The sequence below is a fragment of the Medicago sativa genome, chromosome 7, assembly GCF_051527215.1.
Source record: "Medicago sativa cultivar Bolivia chromosome 7, Bolivia_mono, whole genome shotgun sequence".
NCBI lineage: Eukaryota > Viridiplantae > Streptophyta > Magnoliopsida > Fabales > Fabaceae > Medicago > Medicago sativa.
In genome coordinates, this window is record NC_140755.1 from 34,135,695 (window position 1) to 34,154,377 (window position 18,683).

The 18,683-nt window shown below is 35.1% G+C and overlaps 1 protein-coding gene across 1 annotated transcript; it reads left to right on the top strand.

The window, feature by feature from the left end:
* The first annotated feature begins 1,148 nt into the window (after positions 1-1,148).
* LOC146905829 (uncharacterized) lies at positions 1,149-2,164 on the top strand. The gene is made up of 2 exons (XM_085725570.1): positions 1,149-1,782; positions 2,115-2,164. Exons 1-2 carry the CDS (start codon positions 1,149-1,151, stop codon positions 2,162-2,164), a joined length of 684 nt encoding a protein of 227 aa, XP_085581696.1.
* Positions 2,165-18,683: the final 16,519 nt, after the last annotated feature.

The following is an 18,683-nucleotide window of genomic DNA, read 5'->3' on the forward strand; positions in this document are numbered from 1 at the left end:
CAGTAGAGACAAGAGAGGATATAATCTTTCAAGATGCATATTTGTTTTATGTTTTGTTAAATGTTTATTGATGAAAAATTAAATAACTCAATAATATTTGATAAATTTTTATGTTTGCAAAATTCTTGAAGTGTTTTAAGGGGTATCTTCCTATATTAGCCATGAGTTATGATGTTCTTCTACCTTTTGCACCTTTATAGTCACTCGATAAATTTATCGGTGGACATCTAGATATGGAGACAATAATGAATGAAAAGGATATGATCTTCTAAAGATTCAAATCAAATAGTGTTAAATGTTTTAATTTCACAAAACCATTAATTTTATAAAAGAACAACTTCTTATATCACACATGAACTTAGATCCTCTCTAGTTTATATAACTTGCAGTTTGGATATCACTTTTAGCCCATGAATGAACTAATAGGTCACTTCTATTCATAAACAAGAAAGGCATTATATCACACATGAACTTAGATCCTCTCTAGTTTTTATAACTTGCAGTTTGGATATCACTTTTAGCCCATGAATGAACTAATAGGTCACTTCTATTCATAAACAAGAAAGGCATCAGGTTCCAATCTTGTTTTTTTTATTTTTATTTTTATAAAGAAGCCAAACTAGGTCATTGAAATTGACACACGAAAGAATCAACCTTGATAGTAGCACACTCCAAAGTCCCAAACTAACACACTAGCCCTTCCCGTTCTTCTAAAAAATTATTTGATAGTCTTTTTTTTTGAAGGAATTTGATAGTCTTCTTATGTTTTAAACTTTGTGTTTGTATTCTTTATTTTTTTTTTTCCTTCTCCATACTTGTATTATATGCATCAACCTGCAAACAGTCAGAAATAATAACAAGGGCGTGTTTCAACTATTTATTTTACATTCAAGTCTCCATATATCATATACGTTAATATTCATGTATGTGTGACTACTTCCTAGCATCAAATATTTTTCTTTCAAACATTTTCTTGTTTTACCAATTCTGGAAATATAGTTTGGTGATGTGTATTTGTCTAGGTTATGATTGCGTTCAATTTTATGACCCTTCAATTTGCTAAATATAGTGCTAGGGCAGTTCATTCTTTCAAATAGAACATCAAGTGAATGACAAATAATTTATGTTAATACAGAGATAAAAGAACAATGAGTGGACTACAAGGGAAACATCACAACCATAACAATGATACACCGGTAATTCCCCCGAGGAATCCACATGAAGAAGTCAGGGTAGGAACAGAATTCACAGGTGTCATTGATGGAATAATTCCTGGTGGATACTTGCTCACAATTAGAAAAGGAGATGGTGTTACTTTGCGTTTGCGGGGTTCCATGTTGAGCTCTAATCAATCTTCACTAATTCAAGGCGATGTTAATATGAATGTTCCTTTGGTACCTGCAAATGTCAATCTTACACAAAATACTCGAAACTCAGAAGCATGTATCGATATGAACACCAAGAAAAAGATTCCTAAGTTGGAAGTGGATGATGATTTTTCTCAAGATTACTCATATTTTGAGATGTCATCACCTTCAGATAAAATGCCTGATCTTTTACAATATTTTGACAAATTTGAACCAGTTCTGCTTCAACATGTTAATCAAACTAATACTTCAAACAAAGGAAAAGGTGTATCCATCGATTTAAATTCAGCTCCCACTCCAACGGGTCACAGAATCAACAAAGATCCTTTTCAACTAAGTAATTTTCCATCCCTAGCAGGGAGTATAAGACCACCTGAAGAACTAATAGCAAAAACAAGTCGGCCAAGTAAACAAGGTTTGTCTTCTCATAATAAGAACCCTAAAATTCTTTTTGCAGAACAATGAAAGAATTAACAAACAAGTAGTTATATTAATCATCACTGAATTAAAACACAAGTAAAAAGACATTTCTACGAAAAATGAAACTGAAAAGGTTGTGCAATAGCAACTAAATTTTTTTGATCCAATTGTTGTTATTCATGTAATTATGGAAACAAATATTTAGCAGAGATTAATGATACAATCCTATAAGCATGTTTATACTGATAATTTGATTTCTTTGACTGCTAAGAGGGTTTCAAGGTTACTCACATTTATCAATTATTGTGGTTTATATCAAAAATTTAGGTCAGAAGAAAGGAAACAGTAGCAAAGGAAAGGGTGTTCTTCGCTTTTGAGATGATCAACAAAATTCAGAGATGTTAAGAAGGTATATGCAGGTAAAACAAATTACATCTTAATAATTATACTTGGTTTGTACTTGTAATTATTTTACATACAACAACGGTGTTGTAAGGGAAGAATTTAAGTTTATATCATTGAATGAATTGTGTCTTTGAGTTCACTGGACCTAGAAAATCTAAACTTTATTTTACAACAATATAAGTTTTATCATAGATGTGCTTATATATGAAATTTTTTGCAGGACAATAATTGATTTGGAGATTAAGTTATCAAAGTCTACAAAATGCTCAAGGGAATTGCTATTTGGAGATGAAGGTGAAAGATATTTCGAGATGTTTTTAAAACTTATATGGAATTAAACAGGATGATTTTGTTGGATGGTTGGTCAATTGAATTTAGATATTTTTTCTCATTGAACAAATCTAGTTGTTTTGTTTTTGTTTCTATAAATATGATGGATTTCATTTCTTTTTAAATTTAAATATTGTTGAAACCAGTTGAATTATTATGTGTGACAATCTATATAATTGTTTGTTATTGGCATTGAATGATGAATTATATTGTCAAAAATTATTGGCATGACATAAAAATATATTCAAGCACATATCTATGGATAGAGTTCTTGCCAAAAAAAAAATCTATGGACAGAGTTGGGCAATTTTTGTTGAAGAGGGGTTCCTAGATTACCCCGACTTTATTGATTTAACTGTTGATATTGAATGCATTCAAGTTAAACATAATAGATTTCTTGAGAACAATATAAAGATTAGTAATAAATCATAAATGACACATAAATATACGACGACGACGAGGGGTATGATTATTCATTTTATCTTACTAGAGTCAATATGGTAGAAACATGACACGAAAGCAAAGCCAATAGATGTTAATTAAATTTTTGACAATTGATAAAAAAAATAAAATTTTTGAGACTTGTGGATATTGATAGGAAAGTTAAGGATAAATAAGTTTTTGTTAAAATCAGCCGCTCAGATGTAGACCACAGGAAGCGGTTGTAATATCCCGCCTAACAGTATTGGAATATTACCCGTTGACCGTGTTAGATGAATGTAATTCATGGAAAGTGAGTTAATGGAAATATTTTATGAGATGTCAGCTTTTTACGGGAGAAGTATTAGAGTCGTTTATAACACGCTTGAGGCAAGGGCAATATGGTAATTTCACGAGGAAGGGATATTTATTTGGTTTTGGGGCAAAAATATCCCATTATCCTCATCTCTTTCTCTCTCTAAGTTGGGAAAAACATTTCTCTTCCTTCTCTCTTCCCTTCTCCCACGCCTATCTCTTCCCTCTTCACCAAATCTTCTAAAACTTCTTCCCACCATGGCTAGTGAACCAATCTTGTTCTCTCTTGATCTCCTAAACTCTTAGAAGCTTGGATTTGTTGATTTCTCTACTTCTTCTTAGAGAAGAGAATCAAGAGTTAGGGTTTGGTGTGATAATGGATCAAGTGAAGGTTTATGCTTGAAGTTCCATCAAGAAGGGTTTAGTTTCAACCTCTACCAAGATTGGATATTCTTTGAAAGGATTTATATGTTCTAGGGTTTGGATCAACCTCCCTCTTCACTTTGTTTCTCATGAGATGTAAATATGGGAGCTAGGGTTGGTGATTGTTAAAGAGGCTAGGACTTTGGGAGCTTATGTTGAAGCATGTACCATGGAATTGATGGACAAGATCAAGAAATAAAGTTTGAGGATGTGAAGTGATGATGATGATGCTTGAAATCTTGGGAATCAAGTACTAATCTTTAGGTGAGTTCCATAGCTAGTTTTCCTACCCTTTGGGATCATGTTTATGCCATGTTAGTTTATTATAAAAACTATGAAAAGTCTAGGAATATGTATTGTGATAGTTGCCCCTTTTCTTGCCATGCTTACAAAACATGTTTAAACTTGCCAAATGAATGTTTTACAAGTTTTCTATGATCAAATATGTTTCAAAACACTTAGGGACACTTGAATTGAGGTTTTTGGGTCAAAAATACCAGTTTTAGGGGTTCTGGACTGTCACTACTCGCCACGGCAAGCTATTACTCGCCACAGCAAGCTAGAAGGTCGAACAGGGGGGTCTTCTTGCCTCCTACTCGCCATGGCGAGCAGTTGCTCGCCTCCCCAGAAATGTTACTCACCATGGCGAGCAAGTGATGTCTCTTGGCATTGCTTGCTCGTTCTGGCAGATTTGGTGATTTTCGTTCCGGATCTTTTGTGCAGTCTTTTATAAATGTAAACCCCTCAAAACAAGGTCCTAAGTGATGGCAATGAAAGCAAGTATTAGGCATGTTAGTAAGGCATGGCATATGAGAGAAACAAGTCATGAAGTGGGTAGTAAGTTATCCATAAAGTAAGGGAAAACTAGAGCCTCGACATAGTCGTCGAGAACTAGCAAATTAGCATGATTTCCTAGAATGATAGGACGCGAAGTATATCTTCACACATGATTAAGAATAAGATTACAAGCATGATAGGTGTGGTTTAATTAGTTAATCTCTCCACCATGATTAGGAACGTACAAGCATGAATAAGTTTAAGATTACCGCTAATCGGATCGACTCAAGGGTCCGAGGTAATAAGCAAGCAAGTATGAATATGTTTAAGTACGTATACGACAAGACCATGACTAATAAGTAGGTGGCATGTCTCTTGCTATCCACATCAGGGGGATACAAGAGGTTCTCGATCTAAGGGGAACGATTCAAGCCGTAAGGGACCCGCATGTCACTGAAATTAACAAGACTTAGGTGCTCGTGTCTCTTGATATCCACGCCAGGGGGATACAGGAGGTTCTCGACCTAAGGGGAACGGTTCAAGCCGCAAGGGACCCGCACAACATCGAGGGAGTCCGATGTACGTACATCGGTCATGTATGGGATTGTACTCGGGGTTACTCCACCCGGGACTCTCCGTAAAATGAACTCAGATAATTATTGTTTGTTCAACGCTAACCTAATCAATGAACTTAGATACGTTTATGTATGATATGAATATGATTATGTTATGGCATGTAGGATGATTTCATGCAAGATCATGTTAAGAATAAGAGCATTAGATGCTACAAGCAAGTACAAGTTATGTATAGAGCAAGTTATGAACATGATACCGATGACGATCTTAGGTTTCCCCTAATCGTCCGGTTTAGAATCATGTCATGATTATGTTATGAGTAGGCCTCGATACGTAGAGTGTATCTTTGGCAATGCGGTTTTAGGTTCTCCTCGGTCGCCATGACACGAATAGGAAGTGAAACCAATAACAAGTAAGATAAACCTAAGACGGGTTTAGCATGCACTACCGTCTAGGAAACATGACCACACACGTATAATCAACCGTCAGGTTGTAATATAGACACGTGGTGACCGTAGGTTTCCCCTGAGGTTACCTATAGCCTAGGATTTAGGGGAACTCACTGAGACATTATGTCTCATCCCAATCCTTATTTGTTTCAGATAAGCAAGTTGGTATGCAAGCTTTAAGCCAGATGGATGTATCAACAAGTGCGTGCTCGTATCGCTACAAGATGCCAAGGATATCAAGGATGTAATTTTCTATGTTTGGATGAGATGTTTATGTTATTGTATGTACGAACGCAATTTGTTGTATAAATATTCATTCGAAACTTTTATTGTTGTATATTTTAATGTATCCAGTACTAAATTAAACGCACGTGCTAGACTTTCTAGATACGTCTGGTATGGGTGTTACATTTGGTATCAGAGCAGGTCGATTCAGACCGTGCCTTGGGTCATTAAATTACAACAAAGGAAGTGGAACCATTGGGTTCCGGGTAAATGTTCTAGTTGTTGTTGTTGTTAGTTGGGCCTGATCAACTCAATTTAGCATTCAACGATTAGAATGGATGCCTGAGAGCTGAATAGGACCCAGGAGGAACGAAGTATGTGATGAAGAAGTTTTATCGTGCCAAAAGGTGGCCGGTGAACTAATCAGGTACAAGTGTGAATCCTACGGGAATGTAAGGCATGTTAAGAAGGGACGTTCCGACAATGTCGGGTAAGATGTTAGTGATCCTTCATGTACCCGAAAATGAAGAAATTGGATATATGTATATATATAATCATGACCGAAAGATTCGGTAAGAGTTGTTGTTGGAACAGGTTTGTGATATTCTGGAATGTCAGAACAAGGTTACAAGGTAGTGAGAAGTCGACATGTGTTGATGGAGTCAGCAGGTTCTCAGGAATAGCAATATGTAAATAAAGTTAAGGATCCAAGAGAAAGATTTATGTTATCAGGATTAAGACATTGATTTCCGACGTGCCAAGAACTGTATCGAAAAAGGTTGAGGATTGCCATGCATATGTTATAAAATATTTCACAATGATAGGAATAAATGATGTGCATTGGATACCTGAGAATAAGAATTTCATGCAAAGAATGTTTCTAAAAAAATAGAGTTGGAGAAGCTCACCAATAGAAAGCCCGGGATGAAACTTTCCGTTTTTATGAAACCTACCATTTCGTTCCTATGGTTTGCAATGACTATTGGTGAGATGTCTTCACAATAAACTTTTATGTAAAGAAAATCTTTTATGACATCAAGTAACGAATGCATATCATACCCTAATATTTTTAAAGGAAAAGACATGGGCAACCATCAACGAAATCGATACGTTTTAAGGTAGCTATGGAGGTTAATGTATCAAGAGTCAAGAACAAGCCAAAATCAAGAGTATAAAAGTTTCGGCATTAAGAAGGAAAGTCGTCGATGTTTATGCATGAGGTATGAAGTAAGAAGCTAAAGGGATGCAAAGTTATGAGAAATTGCAAGGTTCATGGATTATGTGAAATTATGGCGTATCTCTCGAACCTATGTTTTGCTTAATAGACTTGCTAAGGCTCGATATGATGTTGAATCATAAAGTTTAATTAATTTTAGAAAGATTTACGCGTATGGGTGATTGAAGTTGACATTTTGAAAATTCACGAGATTTTTTTAGGAACCGGTTTGCTACGATACTCGTAGAGCGAGCTAGACTCATTAAAAATCTAGACTTGATGACACGTATGTGTTATCAACTCGTTCTATGATTTTAGAGTAACAACCGGGGCCTAAACTCAATATTTATACATAAAGTAGAAAATTATCAACGTCAATGACCCGTGCGCTAGTTTACGAAGTTTTCTTTAAAAAAAAATAAAAAATCAACTAGCAAGCATTGGTATGATTAAGCAAAATAAAGTATGCGAGAATGAAAAGGTTAAATGTTTAAGAAAGATATGTTCAAGTTCACCCCCAAGTCAAGTATTATGAGTATAAGATAAGTTATCACGAGTTTTGAATTTACAAGACAAGAGTAAGGTTGTGATAATGGTTGCAATATGGAAGATCTCAAGAAGTAGGTATTCAAGTGATAAGCATGAATTGAAGTCTCAATTGCTCTAACGGATTAGAGTAATGATTTAAGCCAACCGGTGGGAATCAGAGTGGCGCAGCGGAATTGCGAGTATGTATATTGGTTAGACAAGGGAGGAATTTATCTTCGAAGTCAAGCATGTAATCATGATAGAGAAGTAACTTTTGAGTGATGTGTAATGAGATTCATACTCTTGTATGCAATACTTGTTGAGTGAAAACGATACTTGTTAAGATATGTCAAGCCATGGTTTTATAACTTTTAAAAGCTAAGATTGGTATTAAGGAACTTGGGAACGATGTTTATTTTAAACTCACAGAATTATACATTTTCGAAACTGATGAGATACGGTTTTAGTAACCTCACTTAAGACGTACAAGCTTCAGGACCAAATTGTTGTGTGCAAGTTTGGGGCGAGTTGTTAAAACCTTTCAAAATATAAAGACTCGTCCTGTGGTCCTGTAGTATCATTATGGACTCAGTTTTGAAATGATAATTCTTTTTAGCCATATGTTTATTCGTTCCACGAACCCGTATACCAAAGTTTAGAAAATTTCTTAAAGCAAGAATATGGAACACGTATCGTTATCATTTAACAAGAAACGGCACTTAAAAGTATGCACATGTTATGGAAACGACAATGTTCGTGTGAAGCCCATATCCTACAGGATACACGGAAGTATGTTAAGAATGTTTGATGTATATGCAAGTAGATTTACTAGAAAGTTTAAAGAGCATGTGGACCACGAGGTTGATGGTTAAGTGTTAGATGAACGGTATTGTTAATTTCACATCTTCATGTCAAGCAATATGAGTTACCCCTTAGTACGAGTGCGATAAGATGCAATAAGATTGCAATAAGATCGAAAGAATTCTTAAGACTCGTTAAGAGATTCGTGGAATCGTCTATATGAGTAATATATGTAAGAGGCATAATTTGCAAAGTGCGGTAAGAAAGATCATGTATGCATGAAAATATGTTTTATGTTGCATGTAAGCACTACAGGGCAAACCTGGTTTCCGATAAGATTCCAGTTAAAAGGCAAATCCTGAGTGTTCAAGTCTATGATAAGATATCTTCATGAATGGTTCATGTTAAGCGGGTAAGATACAATCCAAAACAATGAGTCTATGTTTAGCATTGAATGTCCAAAATCATGATGCACTAAGATAACTCAGAGTTTAAGTGATTATAAGATCGAGAAAGCTATATACTTATGTATATGAATCAAGAAACAAAATGAAGCACAAGCAATGATGAACTTCTTGATGATGTATGAATAGAAAATGTATGGCTCAGACCAAAGATGGTAAGATTTTATCATGATGATCAGTAAGTGATCTCTAAATTTCGAGGACAAATTTTTTTTTAAGGGGGGTAGAATGTAATATCCCGCCTAACAGTATCGGAATATTACCTGTTGACCGTGTCAGATGAATGTAATTCATGGAAAGTGAGTTAATGGAAATATTTTATGAGATGTCAGCTTTTTACAGGAGAAGTATTAGAGTCGTTTATAACACGCTTGAGGCAAGGGCAATATGGTAATTTCACGAGGAAGGGATATTTATTTGGTTTTGGGGCAAAAATATCCCATTATCCTCATCTCTTTCTCTCTCTAAGTTGGGAAAAACATTTTTCTTCCTTCTCTCTTCCCTTCTCCCACGCCTATCTCTTCCCTCTTCACCAAATCTTCTAAAACTTCTTCCCACCATGGCTAGTGAACCAATCTTGTTCTCTCTTGATCTCCTAAACTCTTAGAAGCTTGGATTTGTTGATTTCTCTACTTCTTCTTAGAGAAGAGAATCAAGAGTTAGGGTTTGGTTTGGTAATGGATCAAGTGAAGGTTTATGCTTGAAGTTCCATCAAGAAGGGTTTAGTTTCAACCTCTACCAAGATTGGATATTCTTTGAAAGGATTTATATGTTCTAGGGTTTGGATCAACCTCCCTCTTCACTTTGTTTCTCATGAGATGTAAATATGGGAGCTAGGGTTGGTGATTGTTAAAGAGGCTAGGACTTTGGGAGCTTATGTTGAAGCATGTACCATGGAATTGATGGACAAGATCAAGAAATAAAGTTTGAGGATGTGAAGTGATGATGATGATGCTTGAAAGCTTGGGAATCAAGTACTAATCTTTAGGTGAGTTCCATAGCTAGTTTTCCTACCCTTTGGGATCATGTTTATGCCATGTTAGTTTATTATAAAAACTATGAAAAGTCTAGGAATATGTATTGTGATAGTTGCCCCTTTTCTTGCCATGCTTACAAAACATGTTTAAACTTGCCAAATGAATGTTTTACAAGTTTTCTATGATCAAATATGTTTCAAAACACTTAGGGACACTTGAATTGAGGTTTTTGGGTCAAAAATACCAGTTTTAGGGGTTCTGGACTGTCACTACTCGCCACGGCGAGCTATTACTCGCCACAGCAAGCTAGAAGGTCGAACAGGAGGGTCTGCTTGCCTCCTACTCGCCATGGCGAGCAGTTGCTCGCCTCCCCAGAAATGTTACTCGCCATGGCGAGCAAGTGATGTCTCTTGGCATTGCTTGCTCGTTCTGGCAGATTTGGTGATTTTCGTTCCGGATCTTTTGTGCAGTCTTTTATAAATGTAAACCCCTCAAAACAAGGTCCTAAGTGATGGCAATGAAAGCAAGTATTAGGCATGTTAGTAAGGCATGGCATATGAGAGAAACAAGTCATGAAGTGGGTAGTAAGTTATCCATAAAGTAAGGGAAAACTAGAGCCTCGACATAGTCGTCGAGAACTAGCAAATTAGCATGATTTCCTAGAATGATAGGACGCGAAGTATATCTTCTCACATGATTAAGAATAAGATTACAAGCATGATAGGTGTGGTTTAATTAGTTAATCTCTCCACCATGATTAGGAACGTACAAGCACGAATAAGTTTAAGATTACCGCTAATCGGATCGACTCAAGGGTCCGAGGTAATAAGCAAGCAAGTATGAATATGTTTAAGTACGTATACGACAAGACCATGACTAATAAGTAGGTGGAATGTCTCTTGCTATCCACATCAGGGGGATACAAGAGGTTCTCGATCTAAGGGGAACGATTCAAGCCATAAGGGACCCACATGTCACTGAAATTAACAATACGTAGGTGCTCGTGTCTCTTGATATCCACGCCAGGGGGATACGGGAGGTTCTCGACCTAAGGGGAACGGTTCAAGCCGCAAGGGACCCACACGACACCGAGGGAGTCCGATGTACGTACATCGGTCATGTATGGGATTGTACTCGGGGTTACTCCACCCGGGACTCTCCGTAAAATGAACTCAGATAATAATTGTTTGTCCAACGCTAACCTAATGAATGAACTTAGATACGTTTATGTATGATATGAATATGATTATGTTATGGCATGTAGTATGATTTCATGCAAGATCATGTTAAGAATAAGAGCATTAGATGCTACAAGCAAGTACAAGTTATGTATAGAGCAAGTTATGAACATGATACCGATGACGATCTTAGATTTCCCCTAATCGTCTGGTTTAGAATCGTGTCATGATTATGTTATGAGTAGGCCTCGATACGTAGAGTGTATCTTTGGCAATGCGGTTTTAGGTTCCCCTCGGCCGCCATGACACGAATAGGAAGTGAAACCTATAACAAGTAAGATAAACCTAAGACGGGTTTAGCATGCACTACCATCTAGGAAACATGACCACACACGTATAATCAACCGTCAGGTTGTAATGTAGACACGTGGTGACCGTAGGTTTCCCCTGAGGTTACCTATAGCCTAGGATTTAGGGGAACTCACTGAGACATTATGTCTCATCCCAATCCTTATTTGTTTCAGATAAGCAAGTTGGTATGCAAGCTTGAAGTCGGATGGATGTATCAACAAGTGCGTGCTCGTATCGCTACAAGATGCCAAGGATATCAAGGATGTAATTTTCTATGTTTGGATGAGATGTTTATGTTATTGTATGTACGAACGCAATTTGTTGTATAAATATTCATTCGAAACTTTTATTGTTGTATATTTTAATGTATCCAGTACTAAATTAAACGCACGTGCTAGACTTTCTAGATACGTCTGGTATGGGTGTTACAGCGGTGGTGCGACCAAACTTAGTCTCTGCGCCACCTCTTCAGCCCTTCAGGGTTTGTTCTCTATCTTTTAGGGGTGTTTTGATTTGTTTTGATCGCCGACAACACTTCATCTTGTCTATTCACTCCTCTTTCTTGTTATTTTCCGATCCGGGTGCTTGGTTTTAACCTGCAATCTTCCTCTTGATGTTGTTCATGTCTGTTGGTGGTTCTGGGGTGTTGGTGATAAGGGTGGTGGTGAGGATCTGGTTTTCTGGGTGGTGATGAGGAGGTGATGATGGGGTTTTGATGTGCAGACTTGCGTGGTGGTCTGTGGTGATGAGGAGGTTGTGAGGCGTACAATTTTAAGGTCTTACGGTGGTGATGACTGGTGGTTTCAGTTGGTGAGAGTGAGCATTGGCGATGGTGTTAGGAATTTGTTGGTGTGGCAGAGATCTTGATATTAGAGAAGCACTTAGATTTTTGTTTCTCGAAGCGAAAATAACTATAATCTATGGTAGGCAGAGACCTTGATATTAGAGAACCACTTAGATTTTTGTTTCTCGAAGCGAAAAAAACTATAATCTATGGTAGGAAGAGATCGTGATATTAGAGAAGCACTTAGATTTTTGTTTCTCCAGAACCAAGACCCCTGTGGTAAATATGTTGGCATATGAGAAGTGAGATCTTGCTTGAGCCAACTTAAAGCATCCAGATTAGAGAAAAACTCGCTAGAGCCCAGAGGTGAAGCCTAAACATGCTAAAGAAGTGTTGAGTTGTGCAGTCGTTGGAACAAAGGATTCTGCAAAGGATGAATAGCATTGAGACAAAGTAGGGATGAAGTTGTTATAAGCCAACCAGACAAGAAATTTGATTTTTTCGAGAAGATGAAGATGGAAAATCTAAGACCAATAGATGGTAGTGATATCCACGCCCTACTGTTTCAGATGCCAGGTAACAAAATTGGAAACCATTAGAGTTGTCAGACCAAATGAAAGCATATTTTGTGGTGGAGTGGAAATGAAGTTTGAGTTATTTCTCATATATATGATTAGGTAGTTATTTTATAAGTTCAAATTTCAAATAATAATGAATAAGAACATCAGAAAGCAATGCTTTTTGCAACTCTCAATGAATCATAAGAAGTTTCAATTCAGAAATGTGGATTAATGACATAAGTGAGGAGTGCATGCCAACTCTCACGTATGAAATATCTACAAATTTACATCCGCTACAAAAAGTTGTTAGGAATTGAACCAGGAGACATATGTGTGTGTGTGTATATATGTTGAAATACCACTAAATAGTCAAAGATTCCCTAAGGGTAAGGCTATTCAATCCTCCGCTTTTGGTCAATCAACAAAAAAAATTGTTTTTCAATAGGTTTTATAAACCAAAAGACCTTATCATATGAATACAATAAACCTCATATATTAAAACTCATTTTAAGCCTAGTTTATTATTAAAAATTATTGGGACAGACCCTAATTATCATGGTAAACAAATCATTCATAAGTTTTTTTGTTAAGTAGCCTAGTGGCAAGAAATTCATCTCTTAAAGTGAATAAGAGAGGACACGGAATTCAAACTCTGACCCTTACATATATAATTCAATGTGACAATGCGTTCATATTTTACTTCAGGGGATAATTCATTCATATTTTACTTCAACAACAATAAGAATATCATAATTATGTCAATGAAACAGTAGAATTATGAAAATTTAGAAAGGGTTATTGGTGGAATGAAGGAATTGTTGTCAAGGTTCTGAGCAAAGTACTGCAGAGAAATTAAGGGTACTACAAGCTAAAGGGTGTTGTGAAAAAAAATGATTGACAAGTAAGTAGGGAAACAAAAATGCTATATAGAAAGCATGTGCTAAGAGTTGATCAGGAAGAGCTCGAAATTGTGATTAAACAAGTTAGTGGCCATGTAAAAATAGTCGGTGGTTCTTATTGTCGATCACATTGAAATAGAGGTTTTCAATGCAATGAATGTCTTAATGCACCTTTGTCAGACTATTAATTACAGTGGAGATTTCCGATGCAATGAAAAAATCGCTGACATTTTTTCAAATAACAATTGAGGTTTCTGACGCAATGTAGTTTGTCTTAATGCATCTTTGTCATGTTATTAATTACAATGCAGGTTTCCAATGAAACGCATGCATTAGTGTCTCAAAGTCACACGTACTCCCTCTGTCCCGAATTATAAGAACAAAAAGTCACATTTATTAAGAATACTAAAACATAAGAATTTGGAGTATAGCTTTTTGTGTTTTGCTTCAAATAAGTTTCATGGAAAGATGTAAATGCAATTTTCATTGGCTATTGATTTTGGAGAAAATGGAGGAGAGGGAAAATTGAATGTAATTTACATTTAATTTCATGAGAATAAGAAAAGGTTTTTCTTGGAAAATATGGTTTTTTTTTAAATAAAGATTAAATAGGATAAAAGTTTGTCTTTTTTAGCTTACATTTTGGGACAAAGAAAGTGAGTTTTTTTTTTACTTACATTTCGGGAAGGAGGGAGTATTAATTACAATGCAGGTTGTTGAGGCAACACATGTTTTAGTGTCTATTAAACAAACACATTGGTAATTACAATGTAAGTTCCCGATGTAAAGCAAGTCTCTAATACACGTATTAATATAATGTAGATTACCAATGCAACTTATGTCTCAATGCACCTTTGTCACATATATTAATTACAATGGAGGCTCTCAGTTACACATTGTTAATTAAATTAAGATTCTTTATGAAACACAATTCAATGACATATTATTTACAATGTCGATTTCCAATGCAATTCAACTAGTTTGAGAATTATTTTTGACAGTTACCTTTTGTTTTATTGGACTAAAATCATGCTTGATCTTTTTGAATCTCTGACTATAATACTCTCTTCGTCTCTAATTATAACACTCTTTTGTGAGAAAATAATTTGTCCTTTTTATAAGATTCATTTGCTATTTTCAGCCACATTAATTTCTTACCAACAAACCCTTACTTATTTCACATCTTTTTCTTCAATCAAAAATAAATATTATGTTGAAAACATAAACTAACTCCCTCTTAAAGAATAAAATTGTAAAATATTAGAAATTACAAATAAGCTTAAGATTATTACCAACTTGCTTAATTCCCAAGATTTGGTCAAAAATTCTTATTATTAAGGGCGGAGGTCTTAATAAGTACTCCCTCCGTCCTACAAGTTGGATGAGATGAAATTAATATTAATTGGATTGTATAATTAAAAAAAATGTAATTAATATTGCATTAAAAAAAATTGTCGAACCTAGTTTTCTAGTGAGAGAAACTCCAACTTCTCTCTCAACTTTCTTTTTCCTTCATCCATCGAGGAGGGATGATTTTAGGTCATTTTGTGACCTAGAATCACCACTCTACATCTTTTTTTCCTTTTCTTTCAATCTAAATAAGTGGTTTTCACATATATCAACTTTTTCCTTTTGTGATTTCGTCGTCTAAGTGCGGCGTTGTGTTGTTCGTCGTCTTGTGTGGCGTTTGATTTCGCGTCTGTCGCGGTGATCGTTTAATTCCTATTGAAAGATCAACATCAGTAAATTACAAATTCAATCAATAATCCGGGCATCAACGTCGCAGATCTGAAAGCATAAGTATTTTGGTGATTTAGATTTTATCATATTATTTGTAGGCATTTTTCCGTTGTATGCCATATAACTTAGGTGTTGTGAGTTTGTTCGCAGTTTCACCCTTTACGTTTTTAGTGATGTTTGTATCTGATGTACCATATATCAATTTAAATGAATGTATATCGTTTTGTTTTTGTCAAAAAAAAAAACAGTGTGGAAGTAAATAAATGAATCGGACAAAGTAAGTGAAGAAAAATAGTCTGAACGGAAAATACGTGTATGTGCAAAGTGACTTATTTTTTAAACAGGGCATTTTTTAACTATTTAGGACGAAAAATATGTGTATGTGCAATGGGAAACAGGGCATTTTTTTTAACTATTTAGTACGAAAACTTAGTACGGAAAATAATAGTACGAAAACTTACTATTCATAACAACCGATCCAACCCTGCTCCATCTATTGATATGCACCGGTCATAATTGATAACGAGAGAAATGATATTTCTTCAATATTTTTTAGCTAAAAATAGAGGCTCATCATAGAACCCAACTCAATTAGGGTTTAGTTACACGTAGTAAATAAAGACTAACTAAAAAAAAACATATTCTAGAGACTAATGTTGAGGATATACTCCTCCCTTAATGCTCCTACTGGAGTAGGAAATGGACTTACTTTGCGGGGAACCATCTTAACCTCATATCAACCTTCAAAAATTGAAGACGATGTTAATGTGAATGTTCCTCTGGTCCCCACCAATGTCAGTCTTACTCAAAATAACAAGAATCAAAATCAGAAAAAGAATCACAAAAGAAGACTTATTCCCGGATTGAAGTTAACGACGAGTTACTTTCATATTACTCATATATTGAGATGTCACCTTCACGGCTTCACCATAAATTCATATGCTTGGTCCCTTACTAGCTCTGATTAAGTTGTGTCTATTGTGCTTAAACTTGTTCATCCATCAGCAGGAATTCCAGTAAATCAAATCAATTTTCGTGATAAAGGAAAAGATATATCTAAATATTATTCGTCTCCAACTCCAAAATGTTATGGAACCAAAAGAGATTCTTTTCTAGCTAGAAATTTTCTATGCTCGATAGTGAGTATAACTGCACATTATGATCTCACAACAACAAGAAGTTTTCCTAGTAAAACTCCAACAATTAAACCACATGGAAGGGTTAGTCAAGTAGGTGTGAGTTTGTCAACTAATTAGAACGCTAAAATTCCAAATGTTGAACAATGTAAAAGAATTAACCTACTATGAATTATACATTTATTAAAGTAGACGAAAAATAAGTACTTACTTGGTTAATTATTTCACATTGTTTTGGAATCAAAATTTTAGTGTTTTATTATGAGATGACTAACCTTCACCTGTTTGGTTAACTCTTGCATGTTGTTTAGTTGTTGGAGTTTTACTAGGCAAACTTCTTGTTGTTATTTGATCCAAATGTGGAGTTATACTCAATGTCAGGAATGGAAAATTTCTAGGTAGAAAAGAATCTCTTTTGATTCTGTAACCTTTTGGAGTTGGAGCATAATTAGAATCTTTATATATATTTTTTCCTTTGTTCAAAGAATTGGTTTGACTAATTGGTATCCTTGTTGACGGATTAACAAGTTTAAGCACAATAAGCGCAACGTTATAAGAACTAGTAAGGGACTAGCTTATGAATTTATGGTAAAGATGACATCTCAATATATGACTAATCTGAAAGTTAATTCATCATCAACTTTAAAATTAGGAGTAGTTTTATTCATGTTGATATAGATACACGATTAGGGATTCTCGGTATATTGGAGACGAGTCTTCTTTTGATTTTGATTCTCATTATTTTGAGTAAGACTTGCATTAGTGGAGACCAAAGGAACATCCACATTAACACCATCTTCAATTTGTGAAGGTTGATATGAGGTTAACATGGCTCCCTGCAAAGCAAGTTCTACTCCAATAATGAGCAACTATCCACCATAAAATTGTCCATCAATGATACCACTGAATCACATCCATATCTTGATTTCATCATATGGATTCCTAGGGAAAATTACAGGTGAATATTTTATTTTGGCTTCTTGTATAACACCTATCTAGTTTAGACTCATTCATTTGTTTCAGGATCGTTGTGTATAATGTATCTAGAACCTTCTTCATCTGGACATGAATATTTTCTTCGGTATTTTCTATCAATGAGAAAGTGAATATTTTCTCAGGACCATTTCTTACTTTAATAGTAATAAAGTGATCCATCAATGATACCAATGAATTGCATCCCAATAAATAGAAGGCATGAGTTTTAGGGTTTTCGGTGTGAAAAAAATTGAATTTCTGGGAACCAACAGAAGAAACTCTTGTGAAAGGGTTGGTGGCTTATGTGGAGGGATTCATGAGATGGAAAACACATAGGAAACACATGAGAAAATGAAAGAGTGATATGAAACTTGTGTGAATATAGTAATTACTAAAAGAGATTCTTAGGAAATTAAAGGCTAAGGGTTGGGTTCCTTTTCGGGATAGATTTTAGGGTTGGGAAACAATTGTAAACACTTTAGGTAGTGAATGTTTGGATTGAGGGTTTAAGAGGGGAAGGGAGGGGAAGGTTTGTTTTTCTTTTTTAAATTACAGACTATATAACATGTTTTTCTAAAATAAATTAAGTGTGATTGAAGTATTATATGATCGTTTATCATGTTAATATGTTAACTTTTTAAAAAACATTTCATAGTGTCCGCAATTTAAAAATGAAAAGTAAACCCTCCCCTCCCTTCCCCTCCTAAACCCTCAATCCAAACACACCCTAATTAGTCTCTTGGTCACAGTAAGAAATTCGGGAAAAGATAGACATTAAAGTTTGCCCTTGAATTTGACCTCCAGATATAGGTCAAATTTGAGTCAAACTGGATGAGCAAATATCATTTTTTTTGTTCTCTATTCTCTACTCTCTTGTTTTTTGTTTCGATAGTGGTTCAACTAGGCACTGTTGTTATTGCTTGCAATTCTTTTCATTATTGGTTGTCAGTTATACATTCTTTAAACATTTAAGTATATTAGTGTGTGTTTTTTGTCGAATTCACAACACATAGTTAGGTCTCTGGATATTTACTTAAGAAGAAAGTGGATTCATACAATACACATATCCCTTTTTTTTTGTCAGGTAACCTAGACACAGATCCCATTCTATTACTTACATGAGAATAAAACTGCAAAACAAATTAAAAGAATAAATAACAGAAAAGACAACTAAACTAACTAAATAAACAAAAATATAACTAACAACCTAACTAAAAGACTCAAACGCCACAATTCATTCTTATTTTCATTTTCCTGTTCTCCAAGTGGTGTATAATATGAGGTCCTTATGAATTGCTATTGAATACTATATCTGTTGTTGAAGGGAAATTTTATTGAATCATATACATTGCACTTTATTTTGTTTC